Below are 16,935 nucleotides of genomic sequence, written 5' to 3' on the forward strand. Positions count from 1 at the left end.
TAGGAGCTCCCGGGTGGCTCAGTCAGTTGAGTGACCAACTTCGGCTCAGGTCATGATCTTGCAGTTTGTGAGTTCAAGCCCCGCGTCGGGCTCTATGCTGACAGAGCCTGGAGCCTGCTTCGGATTCTTGTCTCCCTCTCCTCTTTGTGCTCTGTCTCTCTCTCTGTCTCTCTGTCTCAAAAATAAATAAATGTTAAAAATTAAAGAATAATTTATTGCTTCATCGGGGCATTACTGTTTTTTATTTGTTTTTGTTTTGTTTTTAATTCTAAAAATTACAGAATTTCAGAACTGGAAGTCTCTATATCCTTTATTCTAGGTCTTTATTTCCAGATGAAATAACCGAGTTACTAAAAGGTGATGGGCTTGCCCAGTGTAGCATTGCCCCAATTTAGTAGGCCAGCACTCAGTGTATTTGAAATTCTCTCCATACCGTAAAATTGTGATACCTCTTTAAGGAAGGAATAAAAAGATTCAACTTGATACCACTTTAATAAGAGTTGTTAGTTTCAGTATACTATCATACTTAATCTGTTTTATTTTCACAGGCAGGGTCTTAGACCTATTCCTGAAGCAGAAATTGGATTGGCAGTCATTTTCATGACTACAGAGAATTACTGTGATCCTCACGGCCAGCCAAGTACAGGTAATTAAAGCATTATTTTCTTGATTCTATAACATCTTTATTCATAACTTGATGATAGACTGTATGCATATTACTCTGTACTTGTCAGGGATGACCATTTTCACCATCTTTTAACACTCCTCTATCCGTTTATTTATTTGATAAATATTTGTAGCTGCCGTGTACTGGGCACTGTTGCTAAGTGCTGAGGATACAGTGGTGAATAAAGTAAAACAAGATACCTGTTCTTGTGAACTTTATATTCTAAAGGTCAAGATTCAGTTAATAAACAAACACATTGGACAAGTTCATGTAAGGCCAAGCATAAAGAGAAAGCTAAAACAAGACCTGAAATTTTCTCTCTGTAACTTCTACTCACGAGGTCTGCTGCCATTCCTTCTCAACAGCCAGTGCCCCATTTGAACCTTCTGTTGTCTGATTGTCCTGAGGGCTGTTGTAATTGCACCAATGATGGTCCTGTCTCCATAGTCCCCTCTACAGTTAACATTTCACTTTGCCAATAGAATCAGCTTACCTTTTCTTAAAACCTTTTACTAGCTCATTATTTATGAAGTAAAACCCTGAGCCCTTCATCAAGAGTTCTGAGCCCTCAGCAGTTTAGCTGATAAAGCCTTTCTCCCATCTTCATCTTTTTAAAAATACATCTCCCTACAGTATATATGTGTCATATTATTTATAGTTTCCACACTCCTTGATCTTGCTCATCATGGTCCCTGTTCTAGAATGTCAATACTGCTCTTCAAAATTTGAGTCATTCTGCAAATGCTTACCTACTTCATGAAGTTTTTCTAAGTTGTTTTGTCTCCCATAACTCTCCAAATCAGAATTATTGTGTCTTCTGTACCCCAGTAACTTTTTTGCATTCCAGTTAGCGTTTCTTCTTACTTTGAAATGTAACCAGTTTCCATGCCTCTTTCAGCCACTAGATTAATTATCTGTTACTAATTTTGGATTCCCTGACAGCACCGCGCATAGTCCTTGTTTGTACTAGGTATGAATGTTTCCTTAATTGAACTAAATTGTTGGTACACAGGATTATCTTTGCCAGTGTGGAGCAACAAAGTTTTATCATCCACTGTTGGAAATGTGTTATGGCCAAAAGGGCCTTAGAGATCATCTAATCTGTCTTTCTTTCAAAAGGTAAGAGAGCTCTCAAGGCTGAGAAAAGATAAGGTTCCGTAAATACTTCATGTTCAGCCCAATCCTAAAGCTTGGGTGTTTTGAACACTTAGACTAGTACCTTTTCTATTGTATCATTTCATATAGAAACAGGGTCATAAGGAGTAAAAATCAACATTACAATCAGTAGTATTAACTTCTTGCAAATACACATAGGTGGGTCTATATAGTTTCCAAGTCCTAGACATCTGACTTATAAACAATTTTACACCATAACCCGTTGTGGGGGAATAGACAAAATCATGTATCTTTCCCTTTCTCCCCTCCTTACTTTCTTCCTTCCATATTTTTTCATTTATTAATTCAGATATTTATTGAATATTTGTAATATACCTATAATCTAATCACTTGGAATAAAGAGGTGAGCCAATCAGATTCCTTCCTATATAGTATTTTTAGCAAGGAAAACATTATAAATCTTTTGTTGACAAACATCACTTATTTGGATCTTTACATTCTACTTACAGTTTCTTTTAGTAATAATGTAAGTATTTGTAATTATTATTTTTTACAAACTTAAGTGCACGCTGACATGAATTCTAAGGATATGTGTGTTTAAGGAGATGCGAATGAGCTTCTAAGGAGGTCATATAAGGAAAGTGACAAGTCATTTATATACCTGAATTTGGAATCAGCAATAAACATTTATTTAGCACATCCTATGTCATGAGGACCTAACAAGTGATAATTTAACTTAGTAGATGTCAACTTTTTAAAATTTTCTTTTAATAATTTAATTCCATTAACTTATTTATATGTACTGTCTGAAACGTTGCTCAGGTACCAAAGATTTAGATATGAACAACAGCCAGTTCCTACTCTCGAGATTCTAAGTCTAATAAGGGAAAGTAACAAGTAAACAAGCGTAATATAAAGTGATGATAACAGCTAATACAGTACTTGCATAGTACTTACTGTTTCCACGCATTTTTTTAAGTGCTCTCCATGTATCAATTCATTGTGCCTCAAAACAAAATGATCCAGATTTAATGAATGAGGAAACTAAGGCATAGAGAGGTTAAATAATTTAATGCAGGTCGTGTAGCTGATGGTAAGTGTGCAAAAAGTTAACAGTGTGATGTAAAGGGTGGTATGGGAGCTGAAATGAAGGATACCTAATTCAGTGTGGGAGGTTCAGAAAAGTATGCTGGAAGAGTGGCACTTGAATTAAGTTGTTGTTCTAATTAATGAAAAGATGAAGTAATCATTATGGTTTTCTGGAGTGACCACAAAATTTGTGCCTAAAACTATTTATGTCTTTTTTTTCAGATAGTATTCCTTCAGAAAGTGAAACTCACTTTAATTTTGATTTGTGTAGACCAAGTAGGGTCGATATTCTTTCTGTGGGGAAGAAATGCAATTTTTTGGCCTACTGACTTAAAGCATAATTTGAATTATAATTTGTTGGTTTTATTTTTATTTAAGATTATAATACTTCATGAAAGATTTGATGTAGATTTAAAATGATTTGATGCAGATAAGCCCATTACAAATGCCAACAGGCTGCTTTTAGGCTATTTCGTTAAGTATTTGTTGGCTCCACTGACTGAAGATAACTGTGTTCTATGTTACCAACTTACTTCCCTCGGCATGGAACAGCCTAACCATTTTAAGTGACAAAATGTTCATCTTGTGTCTAGCAGTTATGATTCTTCCTTTTGCTTGTGTGATTTACAGCATTGAAGATGACTCCAGGGCCAAGCTTTTCCCAAGGCTTGTCTGTCAATGAAAAACTAATGCTAAGTGCCCCAGTGAACACTACAACATATGTAGCTGATACGGAATCAGAGCAAGCAGATACATGGTAAAGCTTCATTGTTAACAGACACTTAATTCTATCAGTGAGTTAATAGTATATTTAAGAAGTAAAGTCAGTGCCATTTTCAGATTAGTTCTTAGGAGATAAAGTATGGGAGAATGGGATGTCATGTTTTAGGGCAAGATTGGTGAACTTTCTATAAAGGACCAGAGAGTAAATATTTTTGGCTTTGTGGGTCCTTGATCTCTGTCACATCTATTTAGCTTTGCCATTGTAGCATGAAAACAGCCTTGGACAACATGTAAATGAATGTGTGTGGTTGTGTTCCAATAAAATTTAATTTACAAAAATAAGTGGGAGGCCAGATTTGGTCCGTAAGCCATAGATTGCTAACCACTGTCTTACAAAGTTTTTTTGTTGTTGTTTCTTAGAAATGCACATGGAAGACCAAAAAGAATTATGTACTTTTTTTGTGACTGGTGAAATAACTTTGAAATAAATGTGTACTGTATAATGTTGCCTTTATCTGAATATTACAACTTTGGAGATACTTTTTTTTTTTTTTTTTATGTTTGTTTTTGAGAGAGACAGAGTGTGAGTGGGGAAGGGGCAGAGAGAGAGAAGGAGATGCAGAATCTGAAACAGGCTCCAGGCTCTGAGCTGTCAGCACAGAGCCCGATGTGGGGCTCGAACTCGGGAGCAGCAAAATCATGACCTAGGCTGAAGTCGGACACTTAACCGACTGAGCCATCCAGCCGCCCCTTGGAGATCCTTTCTGTGTTTCTACCTGGCTATCTAAACAATTAATATTTGTTTGTGAAGATAGTTTTCTAGTAGTTCTCTATTTGAAGAGGCCTTTTTTGTTCTTTGGGGTTTTTTTTGAGCAAGGGCAACTTATATATATTCTTCGGTATTTTTCATTTAAGATAGTATATTTTAAATAATCCGTAATAAACTATTCATATTGAAAGATATTTGTGATATCACTATATTGGATCATATTTAAAATTTTAATATATCCTTTTGTTATATTGAGGTCAGATATAACTTTAGAAATTTTTTTTAATGTTTGTTTAGTTTTGAGAGAGAGAGCGCAAACATGGGAGGGGCAGAGAGGGAGACACAGAATCTGAAATTGGCTCCAGGCTCTGAGCTGTCAGCACAGAGCCCCACATGGGGCTCGAACCCACGAACCATGAGGTCATGACCTGGGCCGAAGTTGGATGCTTAACTGAATGAGCCACCCAGGCGCCCCATATGTAACTTGCTTTTTTTTTTTTTTTTAAACGTTTATTCATTCTTGAGAGACAGAGACAGAGCATGAGCAGGGGAGGAGCAGAGAGAGAGAGGGACAGAATCCGAAGTAGACTCCAGGCTGTCAGGACAGAGCCCAACGCAGGGCTTGAACCCATGAACCGTGAGATCATGACCTGAGCCGAAGTCGGACACTTAACCGACTGAGCCACCCAGGTGCCCCAGCCTAGATGTAACTTTTTAAAGAGAAACTATTAATGTTTTGAAAGTCATCTGTATGACCACTTTAGTTTTTTGTGAAATAAGAATATTTGTGTGTGTGTGTGAAATAAGAGTATTAAAGGCAGTATATGTTTAACCATACATTGTAGAACCATGTGTGTGTTTTCAATATTTTTCTGGTAGAGAATAGAGTTCTATTCTAGGGACTACCATCTGGCTGGAATATAACCATTATTAGTTCATCTATATTCTTGCCATCTGGGTAGAATATAGCCATATCAGTTCATGTGAATCTAAATTTATCTAATTTAGTTCTAAAGGGGATCTAAATATCTCCTTATAGATGATGCTGGAATTGTAGAAGATTGTTCTTTTTCTGATTTTCCTTTTTTTAATTAATTTTTTTGCATGAAAATAATTCTGAAATTTTAAAGTAGTAATTACCTAGGTTATCACCTAGTTTAATTTTTAATAGAATACTAGGGTGATACTCGTGTGTATGGTAGTTTTTTATAATAGAGTATGCCGGACATTGTGTGCTGTAAGGAATGAAGAAGAGAAAGTTATCATTTGTCTTTAGGGAGCTTTGATGAAAAAGGAGTGACTTTCTTGAGGTAGTGAAATATATTCATTTAATTATTGTCTAAAGATAATTATGTTCTAAAGCTGTATCACATTAGTACTATTTAGAGGACTTTGTTTCTAGATAAAAGTTGCTGTAAATCCACTTGTTTACCTTGCATTCTTTTCTTTTGCTACAGCATGGATTTGAGTGAAAGACCTAAAGAAATCAAAATCTCCAGAGTGGAACAGAAATTCAGAATGTCTTCACAAGAAATATCCGCTGCGAAGGAACCCCACAAAATAAGCTCTAATGATAATAATACAGTATCAAATACTCTGGTTAGGATGAAAATCCCAACCTATCAGCTTTCACCAAATAAATTCTCAGGTATAAATAAAAGTAGAGATCGGGCTTCTCAGCAGCAGACCAACTCCATCAAAAACTACTTTCAGCCGTCTACCAAAAAACGGTATATTTTAAAATAATGCCTCTGAAAAATATTAATATCTGTTATATGATTATAGAATGGCATTTAGTCTGTGTTCTGCTTGAAATTGCTTCTGTGGAAAACTGACTCTTTGACCTCATGCCCTTTCAGATATGTCCAAATCTCCTCCTTCACTAAGGTCATTGTAGATAGATTATTTTTTCCTAGATAGCTTAGCTTACCTGTTATTTCATTTTACCATGCTTCTTTTGAAGAAGAGCTTTCCCACACCTCATTCTTTCAACTTCTCTTACCTCCTCTAAGACCATGCTCTCAGTTAGTTTCTCAGTTTCCAGTGCCTTTAATTATTCTAGGTCCTTCTCTTTTCAAAAGCTGTCTGTCCCTTTTATTTTTTGAAACCTTCCCTTGACTTGGTTCTTTCCTCTAGCAAATGCCTTTTGTCTTTCACAATCACTATTAAACTTCTCAAAAAAAGATATTACTGTTACTGCTCCCATTGCTGTATGAAATAATTCTTAACCAGCAATATTTCGTCTTGACATGATGTCCTTGAAAAGTAACCATTGACACAGTTGCTAGCTCTAGTGGCCTTTGGTATACTCAACTCTTGAATCTTTATTCTCCTTACAGTGTCTTCTCGGAAGTAGTAGTAGCTTCTGGTTGTTTTGCTTCTCTGCCCCCTTTGAGGACTTCTTTCTTTTTTCTTACTACTGCTTTTTATGTGTTGTATGTGGTACCTTCAGAGTTTCATGACTTTATTACAGATGATCAATATATTTGGCCTTAACTTAACCTTTAAACCTCACTTCTGCTTTCCCACAGGAATTTTCTGCTGTTTTCCCAAATAATTCACCTAAATCTTTTCTCCTCTGTCATCGATTATGTATTTTTTCTATTAGTAGTTCACTTTGTCAAAATCTTTGACTCTCTATTCTACCCCCCCAAAACAGTATTGTAATTCTTATTTTCATTGTTTCCTAAATTCCTCCCTTTTCATCTGTTTGTATTGCCAGCTCTCTGATTTAAACTCTACCTAAATTATTGCAGAAACGTCTTGATAAATCTGTCCAGTACCCTGATACTGTATTTGTGTTATTAAAATACCACCTTGATTATTCCAAATTAGCATGAATTCAGTAAACTTTTGGGAAGCAGAGATCCACATTTTTATGTTCTCTGTGGATGTTAGAAGTACAGTATATAAATGAATAAACTATTCAGTACTTAAACAGTATTGTATAGAAAACTCTTATAGTCACTTTTTAAAAAAAAATTTAATGTTTATTTTTGAGAGAGAGAGAAAGAGACAGAGAGCACTAAGTTGGGGAGGGGCAGAGAGAGGGAGACACAGAATTCAAAGCAGGCTTCAGGATCCAAGCTGTCAGCACAGAGTTCAATGCAGGGCTCGGCCCATGAACTGTGAGATCATGACCTGAGCTGAAGTCGGACGCTTGACCAACTGAGCTACCCAGGCGCCCCGTGTATTCACATATTACTTGCAGTGTATAGTCTGTGCTGTGTTGTGGATAGAGCTACTCTGACTTATTACCTTGAATTAGCTCTCATTAACCCATCAGGTTTTATTTCCAAGGTAATTTTTCCCTGCCTGCAAGTTCCCTACATTATAAAGTAAGCTGTTGTTTCCCGGCAACAAATCCTCTGTATTTTTATATCTTCCTACCTTTTCCTCTCCATTGATTTATTAGCTACTGCTGCCTTAGCAGAGAAGATAGACTTCTCCCTATTGTTTTAGCCGTTGGGTTGGCAGTCCTATGAAAGCAGTAGTCTATATGAATTATGTACTTTTTTCAGGTGTCCTTTTTTTTTTATTCCCAGTAATATTAATAAAAACAAGAATATTGTGCATTAAATGGGAGGAAGTGAATATTGCCAGATATCAGCTGCGTTCATTTTCTGTTTTGTTTTCTTCTCTCCTTTTTTAAATCGAAGGGAAAGAGATGAAGAAAATCAAGAAATTTTTTCACCCAAATCAGCAAGAATAGAAATGTCTTGTTCTCTGTTAGAACAGACACAACCTGCTCCACCCTCAGTATGGAAAAATGAGGAACAGTCTCTATTTCAGAGTGAGCTTCTGGAAAAGAAACCAGATAACTTACTTACAGATACAGATTTAAAATCCACTGTGAAAAGTTCTGCCAATGAATCTCTTTCTACAGACAAACTAAGATCAGAAAAAAGAAAAGAAATTGATGATTTAGCCATTGAAGATGAAATATTGGAAGAGTTACTCAACACAAAATCAGAGTTAGGAATTGGAGTGAAAGTTCAAAAACAAGAGGAAGATGTCAATATTAGGAAAAGGCCAAGATTGGATATAGAAACAAATGGCACTTTTAATTATGGTGAAGCAATACCAGAAAGTAACAGAATATCTGTAAGTAACCTTTTTTAATGAGAAGTATCACAGACAGAAACTTAGAAGATTAAAAAGAAATTTAAGACAGTAGAAGCATCCACTGTTTCCTTGAAAAAGTTCATGTGTTCAGCACCCAGTATTAAGTGTAAGGATTTGTTGGTGGATAAGGTAAATATTAAAAATAGTGTTTCTTTGACAGTATATAATAAGTGACAACAAACTGTTGTTCATGATTAATATAGTTCCAGGCTGTATTATTACTATACTATTATATGAGACCTTTGGCACTGATGGTAAGTATAGGAGATGCCTTAATAGAGCAAGCAGACATACCAAAATGAAGAAAGTTAGTAAAACAAACTGTGAAATAAATTGTTAGATAAATCAGGTATAACATCAGTAGGAATTTTTATTTTCATTTTGGTCTTTAATATCCTATTTTCATGAATGTGAATAACTTGTCTTACCACTTTGATCTAAGAAAAGTCTTCAGATTATTTTGTATTTTATGCCTAAGTTGCCCGCTTCTGTAGAATAGTTAGGTCATTAGGTGAGAGCATGGACCTGATGAAGTAAAAATATAATATTCTGATCTTTCATTTAGGTTGATTAGCTCTACTCTTGTTCATGGTTGTGGTCACTCCCCTCCTGTAAATGGCTACCGCATAAGGACAGGACTGAGTAAAAGGATAAAGATTAAGTGGTTGGAAGGTATAATGATTTAATAAGTATTTGTTAACCTAGTGTGTATCAAGCACTGTAAATCTATAACTACTGTTGAGAAAACAAAGTAGGTGTCCTGTTTAGCCTATATATTGGCATCTTCCTATGAGAGAAAATCCTTATTATTTGTTAGTTTATTTTGAGTGAATCTTAAATGCCTTTCTGTGGATCAGATGCATCAGAATCAGCTGGTGAGCTTTTTTTTTTTTTTTGAACTTTATATTTAGAGAAATAGGGTGCATGTGAGCAGGGGAGGGGCAGAGAGAGTGGTGAGGGGCAAGGGGAGAGAGAGAGAATCCCAAGCAGACTCCATGCCATCAGTGCAGAGTAGAGCCCAACCCAGGGCTGGAACTCACAAACCACGAGATCATGACCTGAGCCAAAATCAGGAGTCGGACGCTTAACCAACTGAGCCACTTAGGCACCCCAGTTGGTGAGCTTTTTTAAAAATATGGATACCCAGACCAAAATCCCCAAAGATTCTGATACATCCAGTTTTCTTCCCAGAAAATGCTCCCTCATTTTTAGTTCAGAATTCCTTTTGCTGTCTTTAAAAATTCTAAAATCAGTGGCTTAAATAAGGTAGGGTTCTTTTGTTCCTATAAAAGAAGCCCAGGGGGACAAAACATAGGAGATTCTTTTTTTCTTTTTTTAACGTTTATTTTTGAGACAGACAGAGCATGAACGGGGGAGGGTCAGAGAGAGAGGGAGACACAATCGGAAGCAGGCTCCAGGCTCTGAGCCATCAGCCCAGAGCCCGACGCGGGGCTCGAACTCAAGGACCGTGAGATCGTAACCTGAGCCGAAGTCGGACGCTCAACCGACTGAGCCACCCAGGCGCCCCAAAACATAAGAGATTCTTAAATATGAAGAACAAACCGAGGGTTACTGGAGAGGTTGTGGCAAGGGGGATGGGCTAAATGGGTAAGGGACATTAAGGAATCTACTCCTGAAATCATTGTTGCACTATATGCTAACTAACTTGGATGTAAATTTTTAAAAATAATAAAATAAGCCCAGAAGTAGGTAACCAAAGCTGCTTGGAAGTTCCATGGTATTAATTTCTTAGGTGTCTCTTTTTCTCTCTACTAGGTGGCACCTCTAGCCATCATGTCAACTTTCCAGGGAGGAAGAACAAGGTGGAGAAGGGGACAGGGTAAAAAGGCCTCTCCACTTAAGTTCCCCCTCACATTCTAAGGAGCTCTTTCAGAAACCTCACTTTATAACTTTGGTTATTAGCCAGAATTTAGTAATGGTCTGCATGACTCCCTGTCCCTCACCTTTAGTCTACAAGAGAGTATGGGAAATGTTTTAAGCTTGACACATTGCTGTCCCTAACAAATTTAGCATTAGATAAGTAAGGAAGAAAGAATAGACAGTGAGATCCTGTTTAGCCAAATTGAGAACTTCAGAGAAAGGGAGGTTCTTTATTATCAAAGATTAGCTGTCACTTTACAGAAGAGGTTACTTGAACCAAGTGGTTTATATATCCTGTAAGTTACTTGCTTAGCAGTTTCCACTAGAGTGGAACTTCACGTTGGTTTCATGTGGTATTGGTGAAGTCCAAGGGATGATTTCCTAACTACATTTAATAAATTTGTATCTCTTTATAAAGGTATGTTTATTTGTATTATGAATTTACAATGTTATTTTAGCTCCAGACTATTCCAAAATTTGTGTTCAGACTACTTAATACTATAAGCATTTAATCTTTAGAAAGTTAGACTCTATTTATGTTATTTTCATTACACCGTGGAAATGCATTTCCCTTGCAGTGTATCTTTCCTCCTGTACTCATTTTTAGTTTTTTCTGGTATGTTCTTATTTTCTTTCTCTAGTCTTGTGCTGTTACATGCTTTCATTTTTTTAATAGCCTTTTTTTTTTCTTCTATCCCAGATTGGTCCACTGTTCACAGTGGCTACAGCTCTGTCTGAAAATGGTTATGGTTTTAATAGCAGAACTCTTTGGCCCCTCCTGTATGGCTGTTAATATTCTGAAATACTCTGCATTGACTGCACATTCTCCCAGGGTTCATGGTCACTCAGGGTTGGGCATTTGATCCTAGAGTGGGAGAGACAGGAAGTGATCATTATACACCAGTGATACGGGATTTAGTAAACAGTCTTTTGTGTATCTGAAAAGACCTTTCATTTAATAGCTGAGCTTTACGTGCTGTATATTGATACTAGGGCATACAGTTACTTTATTTTGTTCTGTGGTTCTGTAGCATAATTTCCTCTGTCCTTACTTTACTACTTTAGAATTCATAACATTCTAAATAAAATTACAGAAATCTTCTGGAGGGTGAATAGTGATTTGATTGTGATATACTTTTGGGTATATTAAAAGTTCAGTCACTGTATTCTAACACTCTACATATTTAGTAAGAGCCTGTTATTTTGCTTTCAGTGTAAGATAATTTTTGACAACTTTTTATTTTGAGATAATTGTTGATTCACATGCAGTTGTAAGAAATTATATAGAGAGATCCAGTATACCTTTCATCCTGTTTCCCCTAATTGTAACATCTTGTATAATTACAGTACAATATCACAACCAGGAAGTTGACATTGATGCAGTTCATCAACCTTAAACAATGGGAGATTATTTTTAATTTTTTCACTTTTATCGTTTTAAGAATTTGTTGTTGGAAAGTCCTTGTAGATGAGATGTTCATGGAATAAAGGAATCGCACTTATTTTTTTTTAGCTGTGGAAGTGATTATCAGGAAAAAAATTCTTAATCCTTTCATTTAAAAAACTTAATGCGGGGCGCCTGGGTGGCTCAGTCGGTTGAGCGTCCGACTTCAGCTCAGGTCACAGTCTCGCGGTCTGTGAGTTCGAGCCCCGCGTCGGGCTCTGGGCTGATGGCTCGGAGCCTGGAGCCTGCTTCCGGTTCTGTGTCTCCCTCTCTCTCTGCCCCTCCCCCGTTCATGCTCTGTCTGTCTCTGTCTCAAAAATAAATAAACGTTAAAAAAAAAATTTAAAAAAAAATGCAATTTTAAGGCAAAAATGTGAAACTTCTCTTTGACATTGGATTCCTTAGATAGATTTCTAAAATCTGTTGATGATAGAACCACTCTTTTTCTATTTTGGGATTTAAATATAGGTTCTAGCACATTTATAATACTTTTTATAAGCTGAAATAGAAAGCTTTTGACTAGATATTCCTGCTAGAAGTTTATCCTTATATATATGACAGCTGTGCCTGTGTCGTGGCCTTACAGTTTCGTAGTCTCACAAAATGCAAACATGACTCATCCTTCTTAACATTTCCTCTTCTTAATAGCACCCACTGAGTGCAGAGCATCTTTTCTTCACCTCATTCTACCCTCCTGTTCTAAATTAAGGTTTCCACTTCTCTTAACTACAGTATCTTCCAAAACCTAGTAGTAATACCTACCACTTACTGGATATCATCATTCTGTTTATAGCAATTCTGCAGTGAAGCAGTACTATACACATTGAACTGATTAGGAAATTGATAGTAAGGTGTTAAGTAACTTGGCAAGGTTGCTTAGCTAGGTTTTGAACTGGGACGAAAATGTAGGGCTACTCTGCTCTTTTGGCAATTCCTTTTATCAGCTTTCTTAGAATGACATTCATTTATCCAGTTACTCCAGGCATCGGGCATGCTAACATGAAAGGCTGTCTGAGAGGATAAGTTTGCTAGGCCTTTAAAAGGTAGAATCTCCAGGGATGCCTGGGTGGCTCAGTCGGTTACGCATCCAACTCTTGATTTGGCTCAGGTCATGATCTCATGTTTGTGGGTGTGAGACCCGTGTTGGGCTCTGCACTGATGGTGCAGTGCCTACTTGGGATTCTCTCTCTCCTCTCTCTCTCTGTCTGCCCCTCCCCAACTTGTACTCTGTTTCCTTTTCAAAATAAATAAATTAAAAAAAAAAAAAAGAATCTCCAAGACTTGGTGATTGACTCAGCATGAGAAATGGAGAGAGAAGAAAAGAGTATAGGATAATTCCCAAGTTTAGAGTTCGAGTGCTTGGGTGGGTTGTAACATGATTCTCTGGGATGGGAAATAACTGCTCAAGAGGATGAGCAGGTTTGAAGGAGTGGGGCAGTATAAGGGAGAAAGGGCGGGGGTGTAAAATGTTCTGATTGTGATTAACTTGCAGTGGGTGATGTATATGAAAGTAGTGAAAGGGCACATGGTAGGCTTAGTATAAATTTTTAACCTTACTATTGATAAAAGTATTAATTCTCTTTAGTCCCTAAGCAAAAACAAAGTATGTACATTTGTTTTTCTGTCCTTTCTTTCCAACTTTTTATTACAGTTTTTCTGAATTTAATATTGAATCATTGAAAATTTGATGTAAAATCGTATGCTCCCCTAGTGTACCCAAGGGATTATAGTTTTTACTGAAAGTGTCAGAAAGCCATCTATGTAATATGCTCTTGTCTGGAACGTGGTCTGGATATTGGATGTGAAGGAAACTACAAGGCAGTTTGCATTTTATTGCAGACATATATCTTGAGTAATTAAAGTAACCCTATTTCCTTTTTCCTGGATTAAGGGCAATTTAAAATTAAATACTAAGTGTAAATTTAGATAGAATCCTTTAAAAATGTTTCTATTTTAGAGTATAAAAGTAGTACATAGCTATGTAGAAATACAGAAAATCAAAACATAACAATTTGTTGATAATCCTACCTACCATCTGTAGATAACCATAGATAATATTGTATTTTATTTATTAATTTTTATTCTGCAAACTTAGAATCAACTGTTAATGTAATTTCATAGCCGTTTTTACTCATTTATACTATGGTCACATCTCATATTGTAAAATAACTGGTATGAACTTAGATTGTGTCCTCTTTGCTCTTGTAATTCATACTGCAGTGTCTTTTTTTACATAGATTTCTATTCTCAGCTTTTCTAGGAAAGATACTTGAAAATCAAATAACTGGGTCAAGAACATGAATATTTTTAAAGTTGCCATTTTATAATTTCTATGAACAGTATTTTTATTTCTTTAGCAAGAAAATGAAATTGGGAAGAAATGTGAGTTCAAGAAAGATACACTGTGGTCAACTAAAGAAGAACTATCTGTAAGGAAATTTTTCTTTAATTTTTATAAAGATTTGACTTAATGAGCAACATCTGATCAATTACTATTAGTTTACGTTCTTAGGATTCATTATTTCCCTTTGTGTAATTTTGATCTATTTCATAGTTACGCTTACTCTGGGAATAATTTGATCATATTATAATCATGAGATAGCAAAAAGAGGATAGAGAAAAGCCTGAGTATAATTCCCTGCCTTCTGCATAAATGTGTGATCCTGAACAAGTCACTTTCACATTTATGGACCTCAGGTCTTTATAAAATCAGGTCAGCACTTTTCCAACAGGGTGATCATTTATATCAGATAGAGGAATGGATGTGAATTATTTCTAAATGCTAAAACACATTTACAAAAGTATTAAGTCATTGTTAATTTATTAGAGTTCCTAATTACATTCTGTCACTAATAGATGAGCCTTGTCTTTTGACTTTCCACTTTTTTTCTTTCTCTCCCTGTCTTTATTTTAGTCCTGTTAGCAACTTCCATTTGAATAGGCAGTAAAAGAGTAAAAAACTTAGATGGTCAGCCTTGAGTTGCTCTGACAATGTTGATATGTAACTAGTTGGTTAATAGAAAATGACCTAAAGAATCTCATCCAGTAACAGGAAGGAATCTTCAGGCTGATTTAATACTGTCAATCTGCAATTAAAAAAATGGCTTTCAGTTAATGAGTAATGAGTGTGTCCAGAACTAATGATTTTTGGAGATGTGAAAAATAATGTTACTGAAAATCCAAGGAAGCTTAAATATAGTAGATGAGAACTTGTAGAACAGATTGTTACACTAATGTTAGTTCATGGTTTTTATGATAAGAAGTAGACAAAACAGATTCCTTGCTGAGAAAATATATAGAAGATGAAGTATTGAGATGATATTCATTGGAATAAGCTACTAAATTAAAAATGCTAAATAGTTTTAGTCTTCTGTCATAGATGAGTGTATAGAGTATTTGAGTAAGTAATATTCTGGTTTTGAAGTAGTTATGATTTGATTTCCAAATACAGAGTTTGGGTGCCAGAAATAAACCTTTTTTACTGTTTTTTTTTTTTTTTTCCTCAGGTATTTGAACTTTTTCTGTAGATGCCCAAATAAGTAATTTTCTTTTCCTTATCTTTTCTGCTTATGTATCCGTCGTAACCCCGTTTAAGATCAAAGATGAGCTTCAGGGTGATGGTGATATGTTTCCAAGGAAGGTGTTACTGACTGAATTTAGATCACTGGTGGTTAGTAACTTTACCTCCAGAAATACATCCTGTGTAAATAGTGATTATGGTCAATTAAAGAATTTCAAGAAATTCAAAAAGGTATGGTATTCCTTTAACTACAGTATCACCAGAGGGCAGCGTTTGAAATGTTTTTAGAAATACTGTTGATGCTAAATAGTAAAAGAGGTTCATGTTGAAAACTGATACTATTTCTTCTGCTTAAAACAGTTAAAATTATTCTAGTAAGAACATAAACTGACAGTTAATGAATATGTGAATAAATATATGTTGAGTATATAAAGAATACATGGAAACAAATTTCATTGAGACTGAATTCTTTAAAGGGTGCTGTTTACCTGGTCTTCTCCACCTTAAGGGGCAGGCTTTAGGCTATATTGAAAGGGTTCGTCTACTTATAATAATGATCTCTGGCTACCTGAAAGGACCTGAAAGTCCTTAACTCAGGACTTTATGAAGATAATAGATCTGTTTAAAATAACTGAGCACATTAAATAATGAAAAGTAGACATTTTACTGTTATGTGTATATGTAAAAAATATAAATATGTACCTGAGTGTTACCATCAGCCAGAGTTTCTTCTTTTTTAGGAACTGATAAGGTATTTAGTTTGTCAATATGACTAAAAGGATATTTCCGATCCAGTCTGTATTTTGTTGTCTATTGCTGGGATATTTGCTTCTTGTTCCATACCTACTACTTACTACTACCTTTGGCTTAAGCAATTAATCAGAATACAGTTAATTTTTTCAAACGTGGTTTCTGTGGAAGACTGCCTTTCACTAGAATATGATCTGTTTGATTCTTGCTGTGACTATGAGGTATTGTAGCTTTTTCTCTCTAATGTGAGCTACTATTAACATTTGTTAATTTTTTGCTTACTATGACAATGTGTAAAAGGTTCTGAACTCCCCTTTCTTCTACTTAGAGTGGAAGATGGAAATACCTCCCATTAGATGGCACCCACTTAATTCTTTTCCATCCTACAGGTGTAGCGCATGAATACCACAGGGTTATTCTTTTTTTTTTTTTTTTTTTTTTTTTTTTTTTTTTTTTTTTTTTTTTTTTTTTTTTTTTTTACCACAGGGTTATTCTTAACCGAATGGTTATTTCATGTTCAGTGTCATGTTACCAAGTCTCATTGTTGAATCAAAATTCAGAAGACATACTTTTTTTTTTTTAAGTTTATTTATTTATTTTAAGAGAGAGCACACAAACGTGGAAGAGGTAGAGAGAGAGAAAGAATCCCAAGCAGACTCCATGCCATTAATGCAGAGCCGACGCAGGGCTCAAACCCACAAACTGTGAGATCATGACCTGAGCTGAAATGACAGAGTCAAACACTTAACCGACTGAGCCACCCAGGCACCCCGATACATATTTTTTATTAATGAAGTTACCAAAGATAAAGCAATCCGTGTTGGCCCAGGGATGGCCAAGAGCTATATAAA

The 16,935-nt window shown here is 35.7% G+C and overlaps 1 protein-coding gene across 6 annotated transcripts in view; it reads left to right on the forward strand.

Moving 5' to 3' along the window:
* Positions 1 to 16,935, forward strand: part of NBN (nibrin) — a 51,302-nt gene that overhangs the window by 24,698 nt on the left and 9,669 nt on the right. For 4 of the 6 annotated variants that reach the window (XM_030303725.1, XM_030303723.1, XM_030303727.1 and 1 more), the window contains 6 exons: positions 549 to 646; positions 3,503 to 3,629; positions 5,822 to 6,094; positions 8,024 to 8,468; positions 14,172 to 14,243; positions 15,410 to 15,565. In XM_030303725.1, coding sequence (XP_030159585.1) covers positions 549 to 646; positions 3,503 to 3,629; positions 5,822 to 6,094; positions 8,024 to 8,468; positions 14,172 to 14,243; positions 15,410 to 15,565 — 1,171 coding nt within the window. Of the gene's footprint in view, positions 1 to 548; positions 647 to 3,502; positions 3,630 to 5,821; positions 6,095 to 8,023; positions 8,469 to 9,054; positions 9,162 to 14,171; positions 14,244 to 15,409; positions 15,566 to 16,935 lie in introns of those variants that run through there. The other 2 variants (XR_003966183.1, XM_030303726.1) reach the window with 2 other exon arrangements.

The sequence above is a fragment of the Lynx canadensis genome, chromosome F2, assembly GCF_007474595.2.
Source record: "Lynx canadensis isolate LIC74 chromosome F2, mLynCan4.pri.v2, whole genome shotgun sequence".
NCBI lineage: Eukaryota > Metazoa > Chordata > Mammalia > Carnivora > Felidae > Lynx > Lynx canadensis.